Source organism: Mus musculus, chromosome X, assembly GCF_000001635.26.
Source record: "Mus musculus strain C57BL/6J chromosome X, GRCm38.p6 C57BL/6J".
In the NCBI taxonomy this organism is placed as follows: domain Eukaryota; kingdom Metazoa; phylum Chordata; class Mammalia; order Rodentia; family Muridae; genus Mus; species Mus musculus.
This window is the reverse complement of record NC_000086.7, coordinates 49782155-49804179: the sequence shown is the minus strand read 5'-3', so window position 1 is coordinate 49804179 and position 22025 is coordinate 49782155. Positions and strand designations below refer to the sequence as shown.

General features: G+C 44.6%; 1 protein-coding gene across 12 annotated transcripts; it reads left to right on the top strand.

The window, feature by feature from the left end:
* The first annotated feature begins 6272 nt into the window (after positions 1–6272).
* On the top strand, positions 6273–21644 carry Igsf1 (immunoglobulin superfamily, member 1). 12 transcript variants are annotated; one of them, XM_011251002.2, is made up of 21 exons: positions 6273–6337; positions 6466–6527; positions 8773–8901; positions 9031–9057; positions 9407–9688; positions 9989–10276; positions 12081–12365; positions 12600–12893; positions 13387–13665; positions 13948–14098; positions 15962–16032; positions 16115–16147; positions 16532–16822; positions 17043–17321; positions 17905–18192; positions 18921–19208; positions 19387–19674; positions 19871–20158; positions 20290–20568; positions 20957–21080; positions 21228–21644. In XM_011251002.2, the coding sequence occupies exons 3-21, from the start codon at positions 8862–8864 to the stop codon at positions 21361–21363; spliced, it is 4011 nt and encodes a 1336-aa protein (XP_011249304.1). In that variant the 5' UTR covers positions 6273–6337; positions 6466–6527; positions 8773–8861; the 3' UTR covers positions 21364–21644. The 12 variants fall into 12 exon arrangements, with proteins under 12 accessions (XP_011249304.1, XP_030107148.1, XP_030107149.1 ...); XM_030251288.1 differs by having other exon boundaries at positions 6323–6527; positions 9410–9688; positions 13978–14098; XM_011251003.1 differs by lacking the exon at positions 6273–6337 and having other exon boundaries at positions 6419–6527; positions 9410–9688.
* Positions 21645–22025: the final 381 nt, after the last annotated feature.

Genomic DNA, 22025 nt, shown 5'->3' with positions numbered 1-22025 from the left:
CCATTTGTTGAAAAGGCTGTCTTTTTTCCACTGGATGGTTTTAGCTCCCTTGTCGAAGATCAAGTGACCATAGGTGTGTGGGTTCATCTCTGGGTCTTCAATTCTGTTCCATTGGTCTACTTGTCTGTCACTATACCAGTACCATGCAGTTTTTATCACAATTGCTCTGTAGTACAGCTTTAGGTCAGGCATGGTGATTCTACCAGAGGTTCTACTAACCAGTACTCCGGAGCTCTTGTCTCTAGATGCATATGTATCAAAAGATGGCCTAGTCAGCCATCACTGGAAAGAGAGGCCCTTTGGACTTGCAAACTTTATATGTCCCAGTACAGGAGAACGCCAGGGCCAAAAAGGGGGAGTGGGTGGGTAGGGGATTGGGGGTTGGGTATGGGGGCCTTTTGGGATAGCATTGGAAATGTAAACGAGGAAAATACCTAATTAAAAAAAGATATACAAACCAATGCAATAAAATTTAAATCATGAAAGAAGAAGAAGAAGAAGAAGAAGAAGAAGAAGAAGAAGAAGGAGGAGGAGGAGGAGGAGGAGGAGGAGGAGGAGGAGGAGGAGGAGGAGGAGGAGGAGGAGGAAGAGGAGGAGAAGGAGAAGAAGAAAAGGAAAAAGGGATATTTACAGAAACAGAATGTAAATTGTAAGCCTTGTTGCAATGGTGTTTTTAGATTGTTAATTTATGTTGCTCTGACAATGTAGACATCTCTGTTTAACTTCAGTCATATAATTAATCACACAATAAGTTGGATAAAAGATCCTAATTGCCAATTTCTACATGTCCCTCTGGACAAGTGATTACATGTAAATAGATAAACCCAGTCGCTCTTTCTTCAGTGCCTTCTCCTCACTTTCCCTACCACCCCCATGAAAATACCTGTAGCCTTGACACACTGGAGGTAAGGCTGACTCTGGAGTAGAAAAGGGCTTCCCTGGCAACAACACTTTTATGCATCCTGTCTGGATCAGACAAAAACTTCTTCTAGAATCCATTTTATCTGGCTATTCACAGTGGGGTGGTCTCTTTGTCCTCTGAATCTAACGTCATCCAACCTAGAAAAAGACAGCTATTTAAACACTTCCAGCCCACCCTTAAAACTCTCCTGTATTTTATATCTGCCTTTGCATCTATACTCTCCCAGTCCTGATGAACTCAGATACTCATTGTTCCTCAATTGCATGTAAAGGCATTAGATAATGCCAGAAGGTTACCTTGTTAAGGAATGGTAGATGGACCAAGCAGAACCTTGTGACCTTGCGAGACTGGAGCATAATCAAATATTATTTGTTCCTATGTACGCATTAACTCTTCAGTCAACGTTGCCCATGTACTTACATACTAGGCATGCACTACCCAGATACCTGATCATGTAAGCCTCTATCTAGTGCTATATGGCTTGAAATGTTGTTTTGGGTGAAATAAATTTTAGTTTGGGGGCCATTCCTTTTATTTTATTTATTCTAGAAGGTTTCCTGCACAGTCCTGGGGACACCCTCAGTTACATATTCCTCTTAAAAGTTGGACATAATGAATATGTTGAAATACAAGCTTGGTTAGTTCACTCCCAATACCCCTATGCAGCTCTCCTTCCGCACCTGCAGAGCCTAACTCCTCATCTGGTCTTACTGTTGGAGAGTACTCATCCTGCTTAGGTGTCCTTGATGTTCTGGAATTCTCACTGGATGGCCTCGTCTACATTACACTTTCCACAGTAGAAAATGACGGCAGCTCCATTTGAGGGGTCTGCAGAAGGATGGCTAAATATATCTTCATCCTAGGAATGTGAGTGAAATATCATTGATCTTACACATTCCTTAGCTGGCTTGCCATCATAGTGAAGCAGAACAAGGAGAGGAAATCACAATGCTGATAACTCCTGGAATTTTGTAAAAACCACCAGTATTAGGGCGTGCGGTTGGAAAGTTCTTGTTTGAAAGTGAAATTCACTATCCTAAAAATACAGCTGGAAGGGGCTGATTTTTGTAGTAAATATTTAAAAAGTGTTCTCAGGGTGAAATGGGATGGGATAGGATGGGGTCTCTACTCTGATTTGCAAGAGTTGCAACTTCTATGCTTAAAATCATCTGACCATGACACACTGAAAGCTATTGCTACCAGGGCACTCAGTGTAGTGTGGGGGTAAGATGGACATATTTGGTGTTCCTGTGTGTTGGCAAGTGTATCCCCAGGAAGAGTTATTTTGTCCTGTATGTCTCTCTTATTTGGGACAGTGCATAAAAGACTAATTTGTTCAAAAAGAAACAAACAGCAACAAAAAGACACCATCAGCTTATCAAAAAGTTGATTCTGCGGAATCCCTGACAAGTCAGCCTATGACTCTTCATGATCATGGTTTTGCTCCTCAAAGCTCATCTAGAGTTTCTTGACCACCCCTCAGTACTGCCGTGTGAAATAGTCTCTGTTCTTTGCTCTAGCCTAACGGCCTCTGTAGCTCAGGAACATTCTCAAATTGACCTCTGCACATTATACTCCTTACTTAATATACTTAAAATGTGCTCAGTACAGTCTGGTGTTTTGAAGGTACCTTAGAATCTCTAGGAATCCCTAAGAGAGGACTCTGAATATGAAATAAATTTATTATAATTCAAAATTATTGAAAGATACAAATGCTTTTTAATAACTAAGTGATATTTTCTTTAAAAAAAAACAGTTACATTACATTCTAGCCACAGTTTCCACCCCCCACTCCACCTAGTCTTCCCCTCTCCACCTCCTCTCTCCCCCAGATCTTCCTTTGTTTCCCTGGAGAAAAGAGCAGGTCTCCCAGGAACATCAACCCAACATGGCCTAACAATTTGCCATAAGACAAGGCACAAACCCTCATATCAAGGCTCAAAACATGACCCAGAAGGAGGGAAAGGGTCTCAAAGTCAGGCAAAAGTGTCAGATGTACTCCCCACTTCCACTCTCATGAGTCCCACAAGAATAACAAGCTGTGGCTGTGAAGTTTTTGCAGACAGACCTCTTCTATAGACTCAAGTTCTGTAAGTGAGGAGTGTGTGTCAAAATTACTATGGAGTTTCACTGCTTTTGAGAAGAAAAGGGTAGGAGCTCCCATGCCAGCCTACCAGATCTAGATCATGCAGAAAGCAAAACACTGCCTAGACATTAGCCACAAAATAGTTGTTCTCCAAACAATCCTGGGAAGAAGAGTTATTTAAGAACTGCTAAATCTCAGAGTAATAAACCAGGAGAAAGACCTCTTGAGCTTCTTAGAGGAAAAAGAGACAGAGGGTGTGAAACAGGGAAAGAAGAAAGTGCATGTGTGTGTGTGTGTGTGTGTGTGTGTGTGTGTGTGTGTGTGTGTTTCACAAACTCATATATTAGATTCCTGATGGAAGGCAGCTAGCAGAATCAACATTCAGAGAACTCCATCTCCCTGCAACTCTACCCTCCCTTCCCTTAGACCCTGTTGGCTCCTCCTGCTAGCTTTATAATGCTCGGCCACTTGAGGTTTCTTCAGGGGGGTCTGCCAGAGAATGCTTCTCTTTCTGCAGGCTACAGGGCTCAAAACCTGGTAGGTAGCCTAGAAACAGAGTTTCTGGCATCTCAATTGCCAGCCATAGTCTGAATGAGGGGCTTCTATGAAACCTGAATAATAAGTGTTTTCACAACTCAATGGCGTCCCAAAGCAAAAAGGCTGGAGCAAGTGGTATTCTTATCCTTGCAGCTCCAGGACCTTCTCAGGCTTCCACAGCCAGATGGGACGACACTGGGCTCTAGATTCAGGTCCAAGACTACAAGCTTCTGCCCAGAGACTTGCAGAGAGCTAGGGAACAACAAATTTTTTTCTCTCCACATTTTTAACAGTGCATCTGATTGGTGACTGTATAAGTTTTACAGCACTTTCCCATCTGTGTATTTTTTTTTTAAGTTCCAGTTTGGAATTTAGTTTCATCCTAATTGTCCAATTCAAAGGTGACATAAAATGATGAGACCATTGAGAATATGGGACTCTGTATACAATCTACCTAGCTTTGAATTCTAGCTTAGTTACTGAACTTTAGTCAGTGTGCTTAATATCTGTTTTCAGTTTTCAAATCTCTAAAATGGGGTTGGTAATAAAGGATACTTCCTTATGTGGCTATGAGGATTAAATGAGTTAAAACTGACTGTAGTCAGTGTCTGGAACTATCATAGCATTTGAAGAAACTTTATGGTAGAAGTAGTTGTGGTGGCCCAAGCTTTTAATCCCAGCATTTGGGAAGTCGGGGCCGCGGGGGGGGGGGCAGATCACTATTAATTCCAGACCAAAATAGTCTACACGGTGACTTCTAAGCCAGCCATGCATAATTGTCTCCAAATAATATTGTTATAGTGTTTCCAGTTTCACACATTGTAACGTTAATTGCCATGCTCCAAACAACACCTTACATGTCCAATTTTGTCTCTTCAAAACCCTTGCTCTCTATCCTTCAACCAGTGCCCTAGTTGAGACACAAAGTAACAGCAAACTGCCTGCATGTCTCAGAGCAGTACTGCCATGCCAGACTCACTTGCAATGTAGTCTGGTTCCCAGCACTCCTCTGTTGTTTCCAACTCACAGTCTATAGTAAGCTCTTCTTAGACTACAGACTCTTGAAGAGCTTGAAGATCTCACTGTATTTTCGGACTCCAGAGCAATGTCTGCTTCAAAGAACTACTACTTAGCAAGCATTTGTGGAAGTAAAGGCTCCCTGTTATGTCCCAGTCCCTAGGTAGTTGTTGACAGGGGCAGTTTCTATTCAGTCCTATACAAAACCATTTGTAGGAATAAGTTCAATTATTATTTCCACTTTTCAAATGAGAAAAATGATGCTGAGAGGTTAAATAATTTGCCTAGAAATGCCTACTTAAATTTATATGACTGGTCATCCCGCAACAATCTGAACTTTGAAATGCTGAGTAAGATCTAAGAATGCCAGAACCCTGCAACTGTAATCACCTGCTATATGACACTGTGATGTTCCAGTGGCTTCATTTAAAACATAGTGTCTTGTTTTCACAGAGTTTCTTTTTTGACGAAATTGATTCTCATTAGGTGATTCGAGGTTACCTTATGAAGGTAAACCGAACATAAAGAAAGGAAACTTCGGCTATGTCTTCTGACAATTTTCCCATGAGCCCATTGGTTGCCATACTTAAATCTCATCACATATTATATGTGAGCTAGAGTTAGTGTCTCACCTTAAAAATATCACTTCAAAAAAATATCTTAAGTCCAGAGGGCTGACTCAGTGGGAAGAAACAAAGTTCTTTTTGCAGATGTCTCCTTATTTGAGTTCAGTCCCCAGAAGCCAAGTTAAATTCTATATGGGTGCTGTACATTTGTAATCCCAGTACTTCTATAGTGGGATGGGAGATAGAGATAGGAGATTCGTCCAGAAGCCTGAAGGTCAGCTGGCCTGGAATAGGCTGATAGAAGCAAGAGACACCCTGCTTCAACAATTTAGAGGTTTCCCAGAGACCCCCTGAATGACTCCCATCTCCACACAATGTGCCAGGCCCTGGCTGCTCTCGAGCTCTATTTTGTAGTCAACAAATTTTTCAAAACATTGCTCTCTGTCGTCAAACACATACTTCCCTAAGGCAGTTAAGGAGGAATTTACAGATTAACAACAGGAGTGGAAGCAGCAGCGGCTACATTTGTTGAGAACTTAGTGTGTGTCAGGCCTGTGGTACTTGGACATTTATTCTAGCCACTAAAACACTGCTAAGTAGGCTCTGCTATCTTATTTCAAATACGGGGGAAGTGGACCTCAGAGAATTGTACTCACTTGCTAGGGGGGTCACACAACTATTAAATGTACAACCTAAACTAGATTCTGAAAGTTCACGTCTTTAAAGCCTGGACTTTTTTCCCAAACTAGACTTTGAAGACTGTCTAAGTTACTAACGACTGTCCTCAAGTCTCTGTTTCCTCAACAGTAAAATCGAGAGAATGAACTGTTGTCTTGCAGGGTTACTCTGAAGGGTGGAAAGGTCCAGGGCCAGTGCCAAAAGTGCACACAGTAGGCATTTCAACTATTGTGTTGAAACAGTTATGAATGCATGGGGGCATTTAATGAGCCGAGGAACACCCGAGGTCGCTTTAAAGGCATTGGGGAGCTAAAGAGGTGGCTCTACATACAGCTTCAGCTGTCTTGGGAGCTGGCCCTCTCTCTTCCAGGATACAGTGACCAAATGAAGCTCTGAGCGACAGGCAGGGGGCAGGGGCCTGACTCTAGCTTGGGCAACCTCAGCAGGGAGTAGGGAGAGAGGCGGGAGCTGGGAGGGGCGTTCCATTCCTGGTCGTCAGAGGACTGCAGGTGCTAGGCAGAGTTGCTGTAGGTGGGTTCGGGAGCCCAGCGAGGGAGGGGAGGAGGCTAGGGCCGGACGGCAGATGGGTGGGGGAGAGAGGGAGGCGGGGCTCGGGGCCCGAGAGGCAGTCCTTAGACAGCTCTTCCCATGCCCGGCAGTTTGCGGCATCTGGAGGAGCTCTCTGGAGAATCTCCAACCTCAGAGCGAGCCTTCTACTACCGTAAGTACCTACAAATGAGCGCATAGTTCAGTGGCTGAAGATTAATTACTGGCCACAAAATCCTAAACAAAACCCCGAAAGACCCCCTGCTGTGATTAATCGCCGTAAATCAAACTGCTCCCCAGTCGTTCCCCCCACCCCCTTCATTCCTGCCTCTCTCCTTCTTTCCCCGGATCCGAGCCCCGCCTCGATGAGAACCTCTGGGCAATGTGGATATCTCCCCTTTCATTTCTCAGTCTTCCCTCCAAACCCTAAGCAGGGCTTGTACCCAGCACCCCGCGGAGCCCAATCCTTTTGATTGCTGTAGCCCTTAAAGCTATGAAAGGGGCTACCTTTAGATATTTTGTACATATCACTCTCAAAAACACTGCGGCGCTGCCTAATGGTGGGGAAAGTGCTTGGGGTAGAGTGCAAGGGGACCATTAAAAAAAAAAGCCTCAACTGCCTAAGTTGGGGGTGGGGTGAAAGAGCAAAATGGGCGTGGCCAATTTTGAACATCGGGTTGTTCCCAAGTTCCCTGAGCATAAGATTCATCATCTTGGCTGAAATGATATGGTACAATTATGTTTTGTTTGGTTTGGTTTTAATGATTGAGGAGTGGTCAGCCATGCTGAGCAATTCAGCTTTTCTGACTCCACTCCAGTTACCAAGAAACAAGACTCAGATGTCCATGTGGTAAGGCTGGATCAGGCTGGATCCTCAGAGGGCATTCCCTGGGTGCAATCCCAGGTTGGACTCTTTCCTTGGCAAAGAATCTAGTTTCCCCCAATAGATCCTGGCCCAGTGCCCCAAGGGGAAACAGCAACAGGGTGGTATTCAAGCTTTGACCTGGCACTGAGAAAATTGGGGACAAGGGGTTCTAGGAATTGGGATGGGAAGGGTTTCAATACGGTCTTATGCCAAATTATAACCCTGTTTGAAAAAATGAGACAAAATACACCTGTTTACAAGAAACATACACAGAATGCCTGGCACTGTACACTCATTTTCCGTAATCGAAAACAACAATACCAGATACACATGAACAGATAAATAAATAAAAAAAGTTCAGAGACTGTAAGTTAAGCATCCTTCAACACAAAAAGAAAAAGAAAATCAGGGCCCAGCTCTTCTTGAATCTTCTCGGTGTCAACATGTTGTCTAAGGCCTTTTGAAAATGAAGCTTTCCACTTGTCCATCTCACTCACTGTTAGTCTGTTAGTGTTAGACCATACTAGGGGCTGCAAGCCGGCCATAAGTTTAGAAAAACTAAGTCATTTTCTTATCCTCTTGTGGTTGCTGCATCTACCTCACTCTACTGAGCTAAGATCAAATAGCTGAAGGCAGGTGGGATTTTGTACTACAGTAGAGGTCCCCGTGGAGTTTGTGCTGTGAGGACACACCTTCCCGAGGCAAAAGGTTACTTTGTGGTGAGAGGGGAGAAGATCCGCCTTGTGCATTTGGAGTCCATACGGTTCCATTTTCTTCAGAGGTAGTGAACAAATCTGCTTAGAAGTTAAGGGCAAGTTCTAAGAGGGATCATTCAGTTATACTTTCATTAACTACGTGGAAGCAGCTGAATTAACTAACACATACTCAAAAGAGGGTTTTAAGCTTTGGAGATAAGGGATAAGGGTGCATTATAAGCACTCCTTACAGGAAACAGTCTTTGTGATGGACTAGGAGGGGTAACAGAGGATGAAGAGGGGACAACGACAGATGCTGGCTCTGGGCACTTGAGCCTTGGAGTTTAAATTAAATGAACTTTACTTTTTATTTAATATTTTAACTTTCAGCAAATTATGTATCCTCCCTAAACTCCAATTGCCCCAGCAACAAAATGGCAGCAGTGGTCACAAATGCCCTTTTTTATTAAACTATTGGATGACTGAGATGCGCGCGTGTGTGAGTGCGTGTGTGTACATGCTGTGTTTGACTAGTGCAGTTGTGCACTTGTCTAATTAAAAGGCGACTCTTGGCATGGTCCACTTCCCCCCACTCAGTAGGATTTCTTCAGGCTTGTCTAAGGTCACCTTCTGTGCCTTTGAAATCTCAGGGACAAATAAACATTTCAACCAAAAAATAACATCTTGGATCGCAGGAAAAGATCTTGAGTAGAGAGACTGGGAAAAGTGACAAGTGGCCTTATTAGCATGCTAGGTTCCTGGGAGCTCATGGAATGAAGGTTGTAGAGAGGGATGCACTGATCACACCTCAACTCCAGAGAGCAGAACTAGACCCTGAGCAAGAAAATGTCTTCTTTTAGATTCTACTACGTTTTAAGAAGCAAAGCCTTCAAGACTTGGAATACTACACCAGAGGGCCTCCAGGCCTGGACAGGCCACAGCCTAAGCCATGATGCTTCGGACCTTCACTCTTTTGCTCCTTTGCATTTGTAAGTTCAAGGAAGGGATGAGAAGCAAGTGAGCCTGATAGAGAAGCTCCTGTGAGCAGGCTCCTGGGGAATCTGGGGAACTGTTTGAGGTTGGAGAGCAATGTAGAAAAGCAGACTTTCTCTTCTCAGGGCTCAATCCGGGTATGACTTCACTGGGTAAGTGTCTTCCTATCAGGGATTGTAAGGTACTGGCCTGTGTGTATAGCGGCTGGGCTACTTGGGAATCAAATCCTCTTCCATTATGATTTGATTTCCCAAGAAATATGCAGATTCTTATCTTGCTTTAGAAGGCAGTCTACTTCCCCCTGCTCAGTTGGATTCCTTGAGCATATGTCCCTGGCCCCTCTGTCCCAAATCCATACAGGAGCAGAAACTCCCACTCCCTACAAGAAGGCAGAAGTCAGCATCTGGGTGGGTTAGAGCTAATTTTAAGGTGTGTTATAGGGCACTTTGTGGGATGGGGAGGGCTGAGCACTAATATCTTTCTGATTTTGGGGAATGGCAGCAGTGGAGTCTCAACCAGAGCTATGGATAGAGTCCAACTACCCCCAGGCCCCTTGGGAGAACATCACACTCTGGTGCAAAAGCCCCTCTCGGGTATCCAGCAAGTTCCTGCTTCTGAAGGATAACTCACAGATGACCTGGATTCGTCCTCCTTACAAGACATTCCAAGTTTCATTCTTCATAGGTGCCCTTACTGAGTCCAATACAGGTCTTTATCGATGCTGCTACTGGAAGGAGAAAGGCTGGTCAAAACCCAGTAAAATTCTAGAGCTAGAAGCACCAGGTGAGATGGCAAGGGTAAAAACTCAAGAATATTCACCCACTCTTAGTACGCAAAATCGCCATCCCAGGGAAGGATTTGTTGAAGTGATTCATTTACCTCAAATGTATGCATGTATGTGCGTCACAGATAACATTTAAGTGCCTACTCAGTAACAGACAATGCATGCAGAGGACTCAACCCTGCAAGGGTGGGGCAAGGAAGAGTTGTTCAGGGAAGGCTCGTCTAAAGCCCATCTCACCTCTCCTGCTATCTAGGCAGTACCGCCCTTTCTTTAACTCATATCAGTTCTTTTTTTTCCAGGCCAACTCCCTAAACCCATCTTCTGGATCCAGGCAGAGACCCCCCCTCTTCCTGGATGCAATGTTAACATCTTCTGCCATGGATGGCTCCAGGATTTGGTATTTATGCTGTTTAAAGAGGGATACACAGAGCCCGTAGATTACCAAGTCCCAACTGGGACAATGGCCATCTTCTCCATTGATAACTTGGCACCCGAGAATGAAGGGGTTTACATCTGCCGCACTCATATCCAGATGCTCCCCACTCTGTGGTCAGAGCCCAGCAATCCCCTGAAGTTGGTGGTAGCAGGTGGGTGTGGCCACGGCTGCTGGCATCTGACAATTGTTATCCCAGGGATCATGGCTGGTTGAGCAAAAGTTGTTCATATTACTTGCTTCTGCCAGTTTCTAGGCCCTGCACAGTCAATGAGGTAGAGTTGCTTGACAATTTCCTGAGCTACAAATCAGAGTCACACATGCTTTAAAGCAGATAATCCTTTGACTTGTTTGTGAGCCTACCCAGCTATTCAGAAACTTCATCTTATCATAGTTTTACTGTCCTTTACTTGTTGATCATCAATCATTCATTCATCCAATATTTATTGAGCACCTAATATGTGCCAGGCATTGCCAGTGCAGTCTTAAAATTGGTTTATTAAAAGTTTAAATGTATTTGCAATGATTATATTTAAGAGTGGGAAACAGACTGAATCACTGTGCCTGTTGATGTAAAACAAACCAAACAAATGAGAAAGCAAGCAACAGGTTCCCTTTGTCCTATATCACTAGAGCCAGTAAAGGCAGCACCAAGCTCTAAACACAGAAGGCAACTCCCCCAAAGGTCCAAATGCTAGAAAAACACACTCCAGCCTCAACTTCTCTATCCCATGCCCTGGATGATTCCAAACAAAATTGTCTTTATAGATCTAGTTTCTGCCCCAAGCAAAATAGATCTTGGGAAATTGTGGTGCTACAGAAAGTACCCCTGATTTCTAGTTCCACCCATGACACTGTATGATGTTGAGCAAGTCATGTCACTTCTCTGTGCTTTGGTTTTCTCCATTCTAAGACAGGATAACAGGATCTTTCCAATCTATTGTACAATATCACTCTGTGCTTCAATTTCATGATCTGAAAAATCTCTATAAGAATAATGCCTACCTCACAGGGTTGTTGTGAGGATTTGCCTAAATAACATGTACAGTGCCTGGCACATACGTTCTCAATAAATGGTAGTTAATAATTTTATTAATATAGCTTTTTCTTGAGGATCAAAATACAAAGGATTGTGTAAGCCATGTATATGGATGCTTGTTGTACACATACTCTTCCAACATAGTTCCCCACTAACACACTTGTACGATTAATGTTCACCAGAATTTCCCATTTCTTCATTAATTTTAGGCTGGCAGGGACTTTATATTATTTACACTCAATACCACTAGACTGGCATGTTTCATGACACATCCGAAAAGCTCCCATGAGTATATGACAGAGCTGATCTTTCCATAGTAGATGAGCTGGTGTACCTGGGATCTGAGTGGGGATAACATGGAGTCATATAAAGCTGAAGTTTAGTAGCACAACCACCTTAGAAAAACAATCCATGGAAATGAGGGTGGACCCCATTAGCAGATTTCATTGGCTTACTGAGCTATCTCCCTATTGACCTCCTTCAACCTTGTGCTGCAAGTGTTGAAAGTAGGTGTCTTAAAGCAAGATTAATGTGTTCAGATGCTCTCATCAATATTTCAGTGAAAGTTATGCTCTACAAGATGGAATCAAAGTCATTTTGAGAAGTGTAGATTTTCTGGCTGTGGGAAGAACTATATATGTCATTTTAGAGACCGGAAGATTCAGGGAATTATGGATGTAGACAGTCCCCTGAGGGAAGCACCTCTACCTGGGCAAGCTCACAGTGGAGCTAATAGAGCTGAATGAGAGCGGAAGAAACGTGTCCTTGATTATATACATGAAGAGGCATAAATCTAAGGCAAGAGAAGGAAAGAAGCTTACATCCCAATTACCACTTTTGTCCAAAGAAAGTAGAAAAATAAGCATAGACTGGGGAAGAACTGGCCAAACTGTATCTTAAGGGTCTCTTCCCTTTCTAGGTCTCTACCCCAAACCAACTCTGACAGCCCATCCTGGGCCCATCCTGGCACCCGGAGAAAGCCTGAGTCTCAGGTGTCAAGGGCCAATATATGGAATGACGTTTGCTTTAATGAGGTTGGAAGACTTGAAGAAATCATTTTACCACAAGAAGCCAATAAAAAATGAGGCATATTTCTACTTCCAGGATCTGAAGATACAGGATACAGGGCACTACCTCTGTTTTTACTATGATGGGTCATACAGGGGCTCTCTGCTTAGTGATATCCTGAAAATCTGGGTGACTGGTAAGATATGGGTATGCTACGGAACAGGTTGTAAAGCTTCCTCTGACTCCCTCTCTCCTCTTGTACTTAGTCCCCCGGCCAGAACTAGTGGTGGGGGTCAGGAACAGAATTTGTGCACCATACTGAGGGATTTGTAAAGTACAAATGGGAAGACAGAGGAGGGAAATCACCCTAAGTAGTAGAAGGAGTGGAGACTTTCACCATTGGCTGTTTGTATTTTGGGTCTCATCCTAGACACTTTCCCTAAGACCTGGCTACTTGTTCAGCCCAGTCCTGTGATTCAAATGGGTCAGAACGTGAGCCTGAGGTGTGGAGGACTGATGGATGGAGTGGGTCTTGCACTCTACAAGAAGGGAGAAGAAAAGCCCCTTCAGTTTCTGGATGCCTCCAGCAACACTGGCAACAATTCATTCTTCCTAAAGAATGTGACCTACAGGGATGCTGGCATCTATAGCTGTCACTATTATCTTACTTGGAAGACATCCATTAAGATGGCAACATACAACACTGTGGAGCTGATGGTTGTAGGCAAGTGATCTTAACTGGCTTTAATTTTCCTATCACCTATTTGTTATTATTATTATTATTATTATTATTATTATTATACTCTAAGGAGGGGGTTAGTGGCTTGTGCACTTTCCTAGAGGTACAAGCTAAAGAGATAACACTAGGAGTATGGTATAGGGCTTTCTATCCTTCAGGAACCTTCTCTCCTGAGACTAACCTTAAGCCTTGCCTCTCAGCATGACACAGCCCCACTGTGAGTTATGAAAAATATTAAAAATAATTTCTTTCAAGCCAGGGAGAGTTTACAGGTATGGGGTCTTCCTGATTGAAATTAAGAACCAGTAGTCTTTAGAGAACCACAGAGAGGGGAAAAGAACTCTAAATGCACAAAGTTTGAAGCCATTAACCAAATGTAAGTGAAGAAAATCCCAAATGAAGAGCTGTGAAACATTTGGCAGGGGAGAGGGTGCTGACTTAGTGTCACTTCTAACTGTGGTCTCTGGATTGGTTTCAGATAAGCCCCCCAAACCCTCCCTTTCAGCTTGGCCCAGTTCCGTGTTCAAAGTAGGAAAGACCATCACCCTTCAGTGCCGAGTGTCTCATCCAGTGCTTGAATTTTCTTTGGAATGGGAAGAAAGAACAACATTCCAAAAATTCTCAGTAGATGGAGACTTCCTCATCACTGACATTGAAGGGCAAGGCACAGGAACCTACAGTTGCAGCTATCGTATTGAGGCACACCCTAACACCTGGTCACATCGCAGTAAGCCTCTGAAGTTGGTGGGACCAGCAGGTGAGAAGATAAGTTCTCATATCCTGGGATTCCAAAACGGTGCCCAGAAATATATGGGAAGGGGAGTGAGGGCTTGGAAATCAGGACCCATGCATCTAGGCACACTTTCCTTGGGTGTGCTAAGATACCTCAAGGGAGTGACCAGAATATCCTGAAGAATCCTTCCTATTCTCCACGAACAGGAAGGACACATCTGTCTCAAGCTTCTAAACAGAAGCTTTCTCTGTGACCAGCTCCCCTCCCCCACCATGACATTATCTGTCTGACCTCATCCCCATCAAGGTTTCTGCTTCTGGTCTCCTCTGGTCACAGGCTTCCTCACCTGGAATTCCATTCTGAATGAAGCTGTCAGGGTGTCCTTAACCATGCAGCTTGCTTCCTTGCTCTTGCTAGTGGTATGGATCCGGTGGAAGTGTCGGAGACTGAGGCTCAGGTAATTTGCTCAGCCTGTTGTTGCCCAAGATAGCTGACTGTGTGCTCTCCTAGTCTCCAGAATGGGCCGGTCCCCAGTTACCATAAGTGTGGAGACACATTCTTAGGTTTCTCTCAGCATCTAGATTTACAAGTCAAGGCATTCTCATTCTATCTGTTTCTTTTTCACCTCACAGAAGGGTCATTACCCAAGCCAAGTGGAGTCATGTATAGTTTTCTGGGGCTACACGAATAATCAGAAGCATGTTCCCTGACCTCTACACCTCCTACAGTGCCCAAATCACCTCTTAAACAGCTCTGTCCACAAGACATTATAGCTGTCTTCCCTATTAATATGGTGTGAACATGCTTGCTTGTAAGAAGCTATGCTGTTGGCTCTTACAGCTTGTTATCTGACTACCATCCTATTTTTTCCAACATTATATCCCTCACATTAAAGGGATAGAGAGAATATTTTCGTCCATTTTAAGTTCCTTACAAATCAGTTTTTCTGTTACTCTTGACTCCTATTGTTTGCCCAGAGCACCCTTAGGGTAGAGTTTTAAGCTGGATAGGCATTTGATAAGACAATAAATGGAGCCAGAGGGTCAGATTGTTTCCTCTAGCCAGAAAATACAGCTCACAAGATCCTACTGCCATTTCCTGAGATTCTCCAGTGTCCTTCGGACCATTGATATCTCTCCCTAATCCCCACGGTTTTCTAAGGATATTATAGATGACAATGAAAAGAGAGAAGTAACAGTTCTTAATCGAGTAGATTAAGAACTACCTGGATAATTTGACTTCCCTCCACCCCTTGCCTCTGGATGTACCTGTCTGCCACCTTTGTGTGTCTGGGAAAGTTAACACACAATGGAAGATCACTGTGACTCCGTGTGTCTGTGATTTCTGCTGGAATCTGAGGGATAATGTGCCAGGGCAACAAGTTGAGAGAGCCAATTATGATTTCTGACAGAGAAAAAAAAACACCCTTGGAGTTTTCACGTTCAGGGAGATCAATTTTATGGCCTATAGATCTGTCCTAAATTTCATATGCTTTAGGCTAAGCTCCTAGTGGGATTATCCTACTCCAAGATCATTGCATCAAAAAATAAGATAAGAATCTAGATTTTATAGAAAGCAGCCTGAAAAGTTGTTTTCCTGACCAGAAAAAGGCTGAGGGTATTCACTGTTTCCCAAGGAAAACAAAATTGTCAGCTGAATTTTGGCTTTATACCTCCTAATTGTATGGGAGGCAGAGCTCAGCAACAGTGCTACACATTTGTAGTCACAATCTATGTGGTGGAGAGAGAGATCCCACTCTCTGACAAGCTCGCTCAGGACTGACAGGCCATCTTCTGGTAATTCATCAAGGCTGCCTAGGCAACCCTTCCATAACAAAGGCAGGTGAGGCAGGTCCGTCTAAAGACCAATACTGCCATAGGAACAACTGCTTCCAAACTTAAACTTGATGACTGAGAAACACTCAAGGTTGCTCTTTCCACCCCCACACTCAACCACCCAGAGCTGCTGAGCTCCAGGGGTTCTGAGAACTGGAGATACAAAAGCACTTTCCCACCTGACATTTCATTTGCTGCAGCAACCTCATCAAGAGCCATGGGAAGCTGATATATAATACAGACTGGGGGAGGGGCGGAGATGAGGGGCATGGAGGTCATAGAAGTGCAAGAGGTTTGGAGGCGATTAGGCCCTCAAGAAGAAAAGTCATCAGTGTCAGAAAAGATTATGTGCCATTATCCTGGTCATACCCAATCCCTATTGGGTAGTGAATAAGCCAATGACATAAATTGCCGCCCCCTTCTCTCCGCCCTCCCCCTAATCCCAGCAACTCCTCTCATCTTTTTTTTTTTTCTGGTCTCGCTAGAGAAGCCTGGTTGTTGGGAACAGCTCAAGGGGTCGCCATGCTCTTCATACTCATGGCCCTTCTTTGCTGTGGTGAGTACAAAGGGGTGGGACAGGGGTCTGGGCAGCAGGCTGGGGAGGAGGGAGCCGAACCTGGCAAGGGTTTCTTTTGCAGGACTGTGCAATGGGGCATTGACAGAGGAGATTGGTGAGTTTTGTCCTGCCCCAGACTGGGACATTCCTCTCTGGAGATCCGAAATAACTACAGAGTGTCAGTGTCAGTGCCCAGGGAGTGACTGGTTGGGAGGGAAGGACAGCCAGGAAGGGGCACTTGTTAAAGCTACTGGCAGCACTCAGCCTCCAACTGTCTTTCTGCCTGTAAAAATTTCCTTCAGACTCCTGCATTTTTGTGAGGCTCAGCTGAGAAAGCAGCTTCCCCTTTTCCCAGTACCTGGAGAAAGAAGAAAGATAGGAAAGAGAGGGTTCTGATTGAAGGGGAAGGGGCGTGTGATCTGGGTATGGACTTCAAGAGAAAGGAAAGGAGGGAGGGGAAATACCAAGAGGATGGCTTTATTAACTCTGCTGTTTCTAGAAATAGTCATGCCAACCCCTAAGCCTGAACTGTGGGCAGAGACGAACTTCCCTCTGGCCCCGTGGAAGAACTTAACCCTCTGGTGCAGAAGCCCATCTGGCTCAACTAAGGAGTTTGTGTTACTGAAGGACGGGACCGGGTGGATTGCAACCCGCCCGGCCTCAGAGCAGGTCCGGGCTGCCTTCCCTCTTGGCGCCCTGACCCACAGCCACACCGGGAGTTACCATTGCCATTCATGGGAGGAGATGGCTGTGTCGGAGCCTAGTGAAGCGCTTGAACTAGTGGGGACAGGTAAGAGAAAACAGAGGATCATCCCGGAGTGATCCCCAGTGCCCCTGGAACTCCTGTGCTGCTAGGAGTAAAGGGTGGGGGAGGGGTGAGGAAAGAGTAAGAGGAGACAAACTGAGGAACTCAGGGGTACATTTCATTTGTTTGCAGAGAAAGTAACTGAGCGTCCCATACTGGGCACGTCCAAACTTTTGATTCCTGGCCATCCCATTTTGTTTTCTAGACATCCTTCCCAAACCTGTCATTTCGGCTTCCCTTCCAATCCGGGGCCAGGAACTGCAGATCCGCTGTAAAGGATGGCTGGAAGGTTTGGGGTTTGCTCTGTATAAGAAGGGAGAGCAGGAACCTGTCCAGCAACTTGGTGCTGTTGGGAGAGAAGCCTTCTTTACAATTCAAAGAATGGAGGATAAAGATGAGGGCAATTACAGCTGCCGCACACACACTGAAATGCAGCCCTTCAAGTGGTCTGAGCCCAGTGAGCCCCTGGAGCTTGTCATAAAAGGTAGAGCTGGATAGGGTGTGGGGGGAGGAGGGGCGGGAAAGTGCGTGATAGACACTCCTATCTCCACCACAAACTTTGCTGCTGGTACTAGGAGCCTGTGTCCAATCTTAGAGCCAGGCAGGCGTGGCGCTGGGAGTGCCAGGGCCCCTGGCTCCACGATATTAATAGCCATAATTGTTATTAATAGCTTGGGTTTGTGGAGGGTGATTTAATTTTTCTGATTATTTTCCCATCAATTATCTCATTTAAGTATAGAGGAAATCTTGAAGTGAGGTGAAGCAGCTACTATTTCATTCTCTTATCCAGATGGGCGAACCAAGGCTCAGAACTAATAGCGTCCCGAAGAAAGATGACTCTTTCAGTATACTCCTTTGCCTGTTCCAGTAACAGTGAAGATTTCTCTGGAGACAATGAGGGACAGGGATGAGGGATCCCTATAAAAACAAACAAATAAACAAAACCATCAATGCATATATGTCTGAATAAAATGCATATAGCGGACTTCTTCCTAAAACCAACATTTGTTGTATTTGCTTCATGTTTTCTTGATTTGGTTTTGTAATGTTTTGTTTTTCTTTTCTAGAAATGTACCCCAAGCCTTTCTTCAAGACCTGGGCTAGCCCTGTGGTCACTCCTGGTTCCCGAGTGACTTTCAATTGTTCCACCTCCCATGAACACATGAGCTTTATTCTTTATAAGGATGGCAATGAAATTGCATCCAGTGACCTAGCCTGGGGAAACCCAGGAGGCAGTACAGCCCACTTTCTGATCATTTCAGTGGGCATTGGTGATGGAGGAAACTATAGCTGTCGTTATTATGACTTTTCCATCTGGTCTGAGCCCAGCAACCCTGTGGAGCTCGTTGTGACAGGTTAGGGAGGGGAAGTCTTTATGGGGGGGGGGGTGGTACTGACCCCAGTGAGGGGAAGAAATGTGTTCTCTAAAAGACACTTAGGACAGTGCTTAGTGTATGGTAATAAACTGTCTATGTAGGACAGCTGCACATGTCACTATCATAAGAAGAAACAACAAAGGAGTAGGGGAGGCCAATAATTCACTTCTGAAGAAAGAAGTGAGGGAGATAGGGGTGTCCAATCCAAGAACCACACTCAAGTTGCCTGCTTTCTGAGATAATCCTTTTAGGCTTGACCTTGAGCTTTGGGTTGAATCCTCAGCCTTTTCCTGAGCTGTCAGGGATTGGTGGCTGGATGACCCTCAGAGAACAGGAGAAAACCTTGAAACGTCAGGTACATGTTATACAGCCATTACAAATGACCATATCAAAGGGTATTTAATGTCATAGGAAAGGGTTTGCAATATAAACATATCAGACTCTTAATCCCTTTATGCACTGGGGGTCTCAATTACATAAATAGCCTCAGCTCCAAGAACATAGTCATGTGTTAAAATATAAGAGGAAAAGTAGGTAAGGAATCGTTATACTTGAGTTCGTGAAATTATGTTTTCTTCATTAGTTTTTTATTGCATTTTCTAATTTTCTACAATCAACATATATCATCTCTTATAACAACATTATAAAAGCTATTTGCAAAGTGCGGGAAGCAGTCTTCTCTTATATTATGATCTTTTTCATTTTAGAATTCTACCCTAAACCCACACTCCTGGCACAGCCAGGCCCTGTGGTGCTTCCTGGGAAGAATGTGACCCTGCGCTGCCAAGGAATTTTCCAGGGCATGAGGTTTGCCCTCTTGCAGGAGGGTACTCATACCCCTTTACAGTTCCAAAGTACCTCGGGGACCTCAGCTGACTTCCTCCTCCACACTGTTGGAGCACAGGACTTTGGGAACTACAGCTGTGTCTACTATGAGACAACCATGTCGAACAGGGGCTCATCCCTTAGCACCCCTCTTATGATCTGGGTGACTGGTAAGAACAGACGAAACCTACGGCTGGGATAGAGTCGATTGAGCAGGGACTATGGGGGATAATGTCTCCTAGAACTGTAGGCCAAATTATGAAGGGGATTCAAAGCACAGCAATTATCATGGAGGACAGCTATGAAGGTGGTATACTCATATCTCATTCATCACTGTTCTCTGTCTAGATACATTCCCCAGACCATGGTTGTCTGCTGAGCCTAGTTCTGTGGTCACCATGGGGCAGAATGTTACTCTATGGTGTCAAGGACCAGTCCGTGGAGTTGGGTACATTCTGCACAAAGAAGGAGAAGCCACTTCGATGCAGCTTTGGGGGTCCACTAGCAATGAAGGAGCATTCCCTATCATCAATATATCTGGTGCTAGCATAGGACGTTATAGCTGCTGTTACCACCCTGACTGGATGAGCCCTATCAAGATACAGCCTAGCAACACTCTGGAACTCATAGTCACTGGTAAGGGGATGAAACCATGGAATGGGTGTTGTAGTGTAGAAAGGATCAGATTGACTGATTCGAGAAAGATGTTTTTTAAGAACTCATAGAGAGGCAAACGGTAGTCTCACCTCTTTCTTGATGAGATAGTAGAGGAGCTCATAGAGAAATAAACACTAAAATGGCTGACCACTGACCCACAGTTAATTTCTTATAGGTTTACTCCCTAAGCCCAGCCTGTTAGTCCAGCCTGGTCCCATGGTAGCCCCTGGAGAAAACGTGACTCTTCAATGTCAAGGAGAACTGCCAGATTCAACATTTGTCCTGTTGAAGGAGGGGACGCGACAGCCCTTAGAACAACAGAGGCCAAGTGGGTACAGAGCTGACTTCTGGATGCCAGTGGTGAGGGATCAAGATTCTGGTGTTTACAGCTGTGTTTATTATCTGGATTCTGCTCCCCTTGTGGCTTCGAATCACAGCAACTCTCTAGAGATCTGGGTGACTGGTAAGGTTCTGAAACCCAGGAAAGCCTTTTGATTCTGTGATTTTTAGACCTTTTAGAAGTTACAAATAGTACAAGAAATGGTGGGCTTCGGGGTCACTTCTTTTAACTCTGTGTTCTTGGTCTGGTTACAGATAAGCCCCCTAAACCCTCTCTGTCAGCCTGGCCCAGCACCATCTTCAAACTAGGCAAGGACATCACCCTTCAGTGCCGAGGACCCCTGCCAGGAGTTGAATTTGTGCTAGAGCATGATGGAGAAGAGGCTCCACAACAGTTTTCCGAGGATGGAGATTTTGTCATCGACAACTTGGAAGGGAAAGGCATTGGAAACTACAGTTGCAGCTACCGGCTGCAGGCCTACCCTGATATCTGGTCAGAGCCCAGCGATACCCTGGAGCTGGTTGGAGCTGCAGGTGAGTGGATAATGCTTCCATCAAAGTTCCTGTTGTTAAGCTCCTGGGATCTCAAGAACAATCCCCACAGAGATAAACCAAAATAGGAGACAGGAAGGGTGTGGAGTTGGAGCCCTCAAGTGTATCCTAGCTCATATAAAGATGAGTAGAACATACTTTGTGTTCACTTAGAGACACTGAATAGATTCATCTAAGGCGTCCCTGCCTGGCTGAAAGGAGATCTGAGTGACTCAGCCTGTTCTCCTTGCATCTTGATTGGTCATTTTTTCCACAGCTCAATGCATGGCTTACATGTGGCTCTGGGGAGGCAAGAAAGAGAGGACAACCAAATATTTAAAGGAACACTGATGATGCTAAGCTACAATTCTGATTTTTTGATATACCACAGGGCCTGTTGCTCAAGAGTGCACTGTGGGTAACATTGTCCGAAGTACCCTGATTGTGGTGGTTGTGGTAGCCTTGGGGATAGTGCTAGCCGTAGAGTGGAAGAAGTGGCCTCGACTTCGGACTAGGTAAATACTCACTCAGCTAAGCTCAGTTCCAGAAATGGAGTGCTGCTGGGAAATCCATGATCCAGTTACTTCTCTGGCATCTCAGCCCTGCCCTACAATTTGTTTTCAGGGACCGCCCATTAGTTTTGTATCTTTCTCTTTATACAGGGGCTCTGAGACAGATGGAAGAGATCAGACCGTAGTCCTTGAAGAGTGTAACCAAGAAGGAGAACCAGGCACTACCACCAATTCTCCTTCATCTGCCTCGCAAGAAGTCTCAGTGGAACTGACAGTTCCAATATAATTACCCTCTCCTTTATAAGAGCTTTCCTCTTTTATCTTTTACCTGTAGAGACCTGAAAATCCCACTTGTTTACCCTAGAATTCAGTGGCATTTACTGCTTCTTGATCTCTAACCACTTGAGTTGGGTCAAGAGGATTCTGGGCGTGGCAAGCTCTACAGGTCAAGCTGTTTCCTCTATCCTGGTAACTCCTCACTGTACTGATTTACTGGTGCATGCAATTCTGTTAAAAAATGTATTCTTCTGAATAAAGAGAATATTCACTATTTAACTGCAAACCAAACCATGGTAGTGGTCTTTTTTTGGTTGTTTGTTCTGTTTTGCACATACAACAGCAGAAATGATAAGAGGAAATGGGGCTGCTCTTAATAGGGAAGGCAGATAGAAGATTGGGAGAAACTAGGGGTAGGGTAGAAGGGTCCCCAAATAGCACTTTGCCACTTAGTTTAAGTTATGGGCACGGAACATAATGTTCTGCCCCTCCACATCCTATCCCTGAATGACAGTGTCCTGTTCAAGTTAAACATGAGGAGGAGAAACATTGAAGTCACACTATTTTTTTTACTCTGTTACTTTTAGGTCCATAGGCTTTCAAACAGCAGGTCTGGCCCTCTATAGAACTTTGAAACTGCCCAAGTATATGTCTTGTGACACTTATCAGCAA

Bases quoted from the DNA above. Each gene is read 5' to 3' on its own strand.
- Igsf1 (XM_011251002.2), top strand. From the start codon at position 8,862: ATGATGCTTCGGACCTTCACTCTTTTGCTCCTTTGCATTT. The intron at 12,366-12,599 runs GTAAGATATGGG...GTCTCATCCTAG, and splicing joins CCTGAAAATCTGGGTGACTG to ACACTTTCCCTAAGACCTGG. The intron at 19,675-19,870 runs GTAAGGGGATGA...AATTTCTTATAG, and splicing joins TCTGGAACTCATAGTCACTG to GTTTACTCCCTAAGCCCAGC.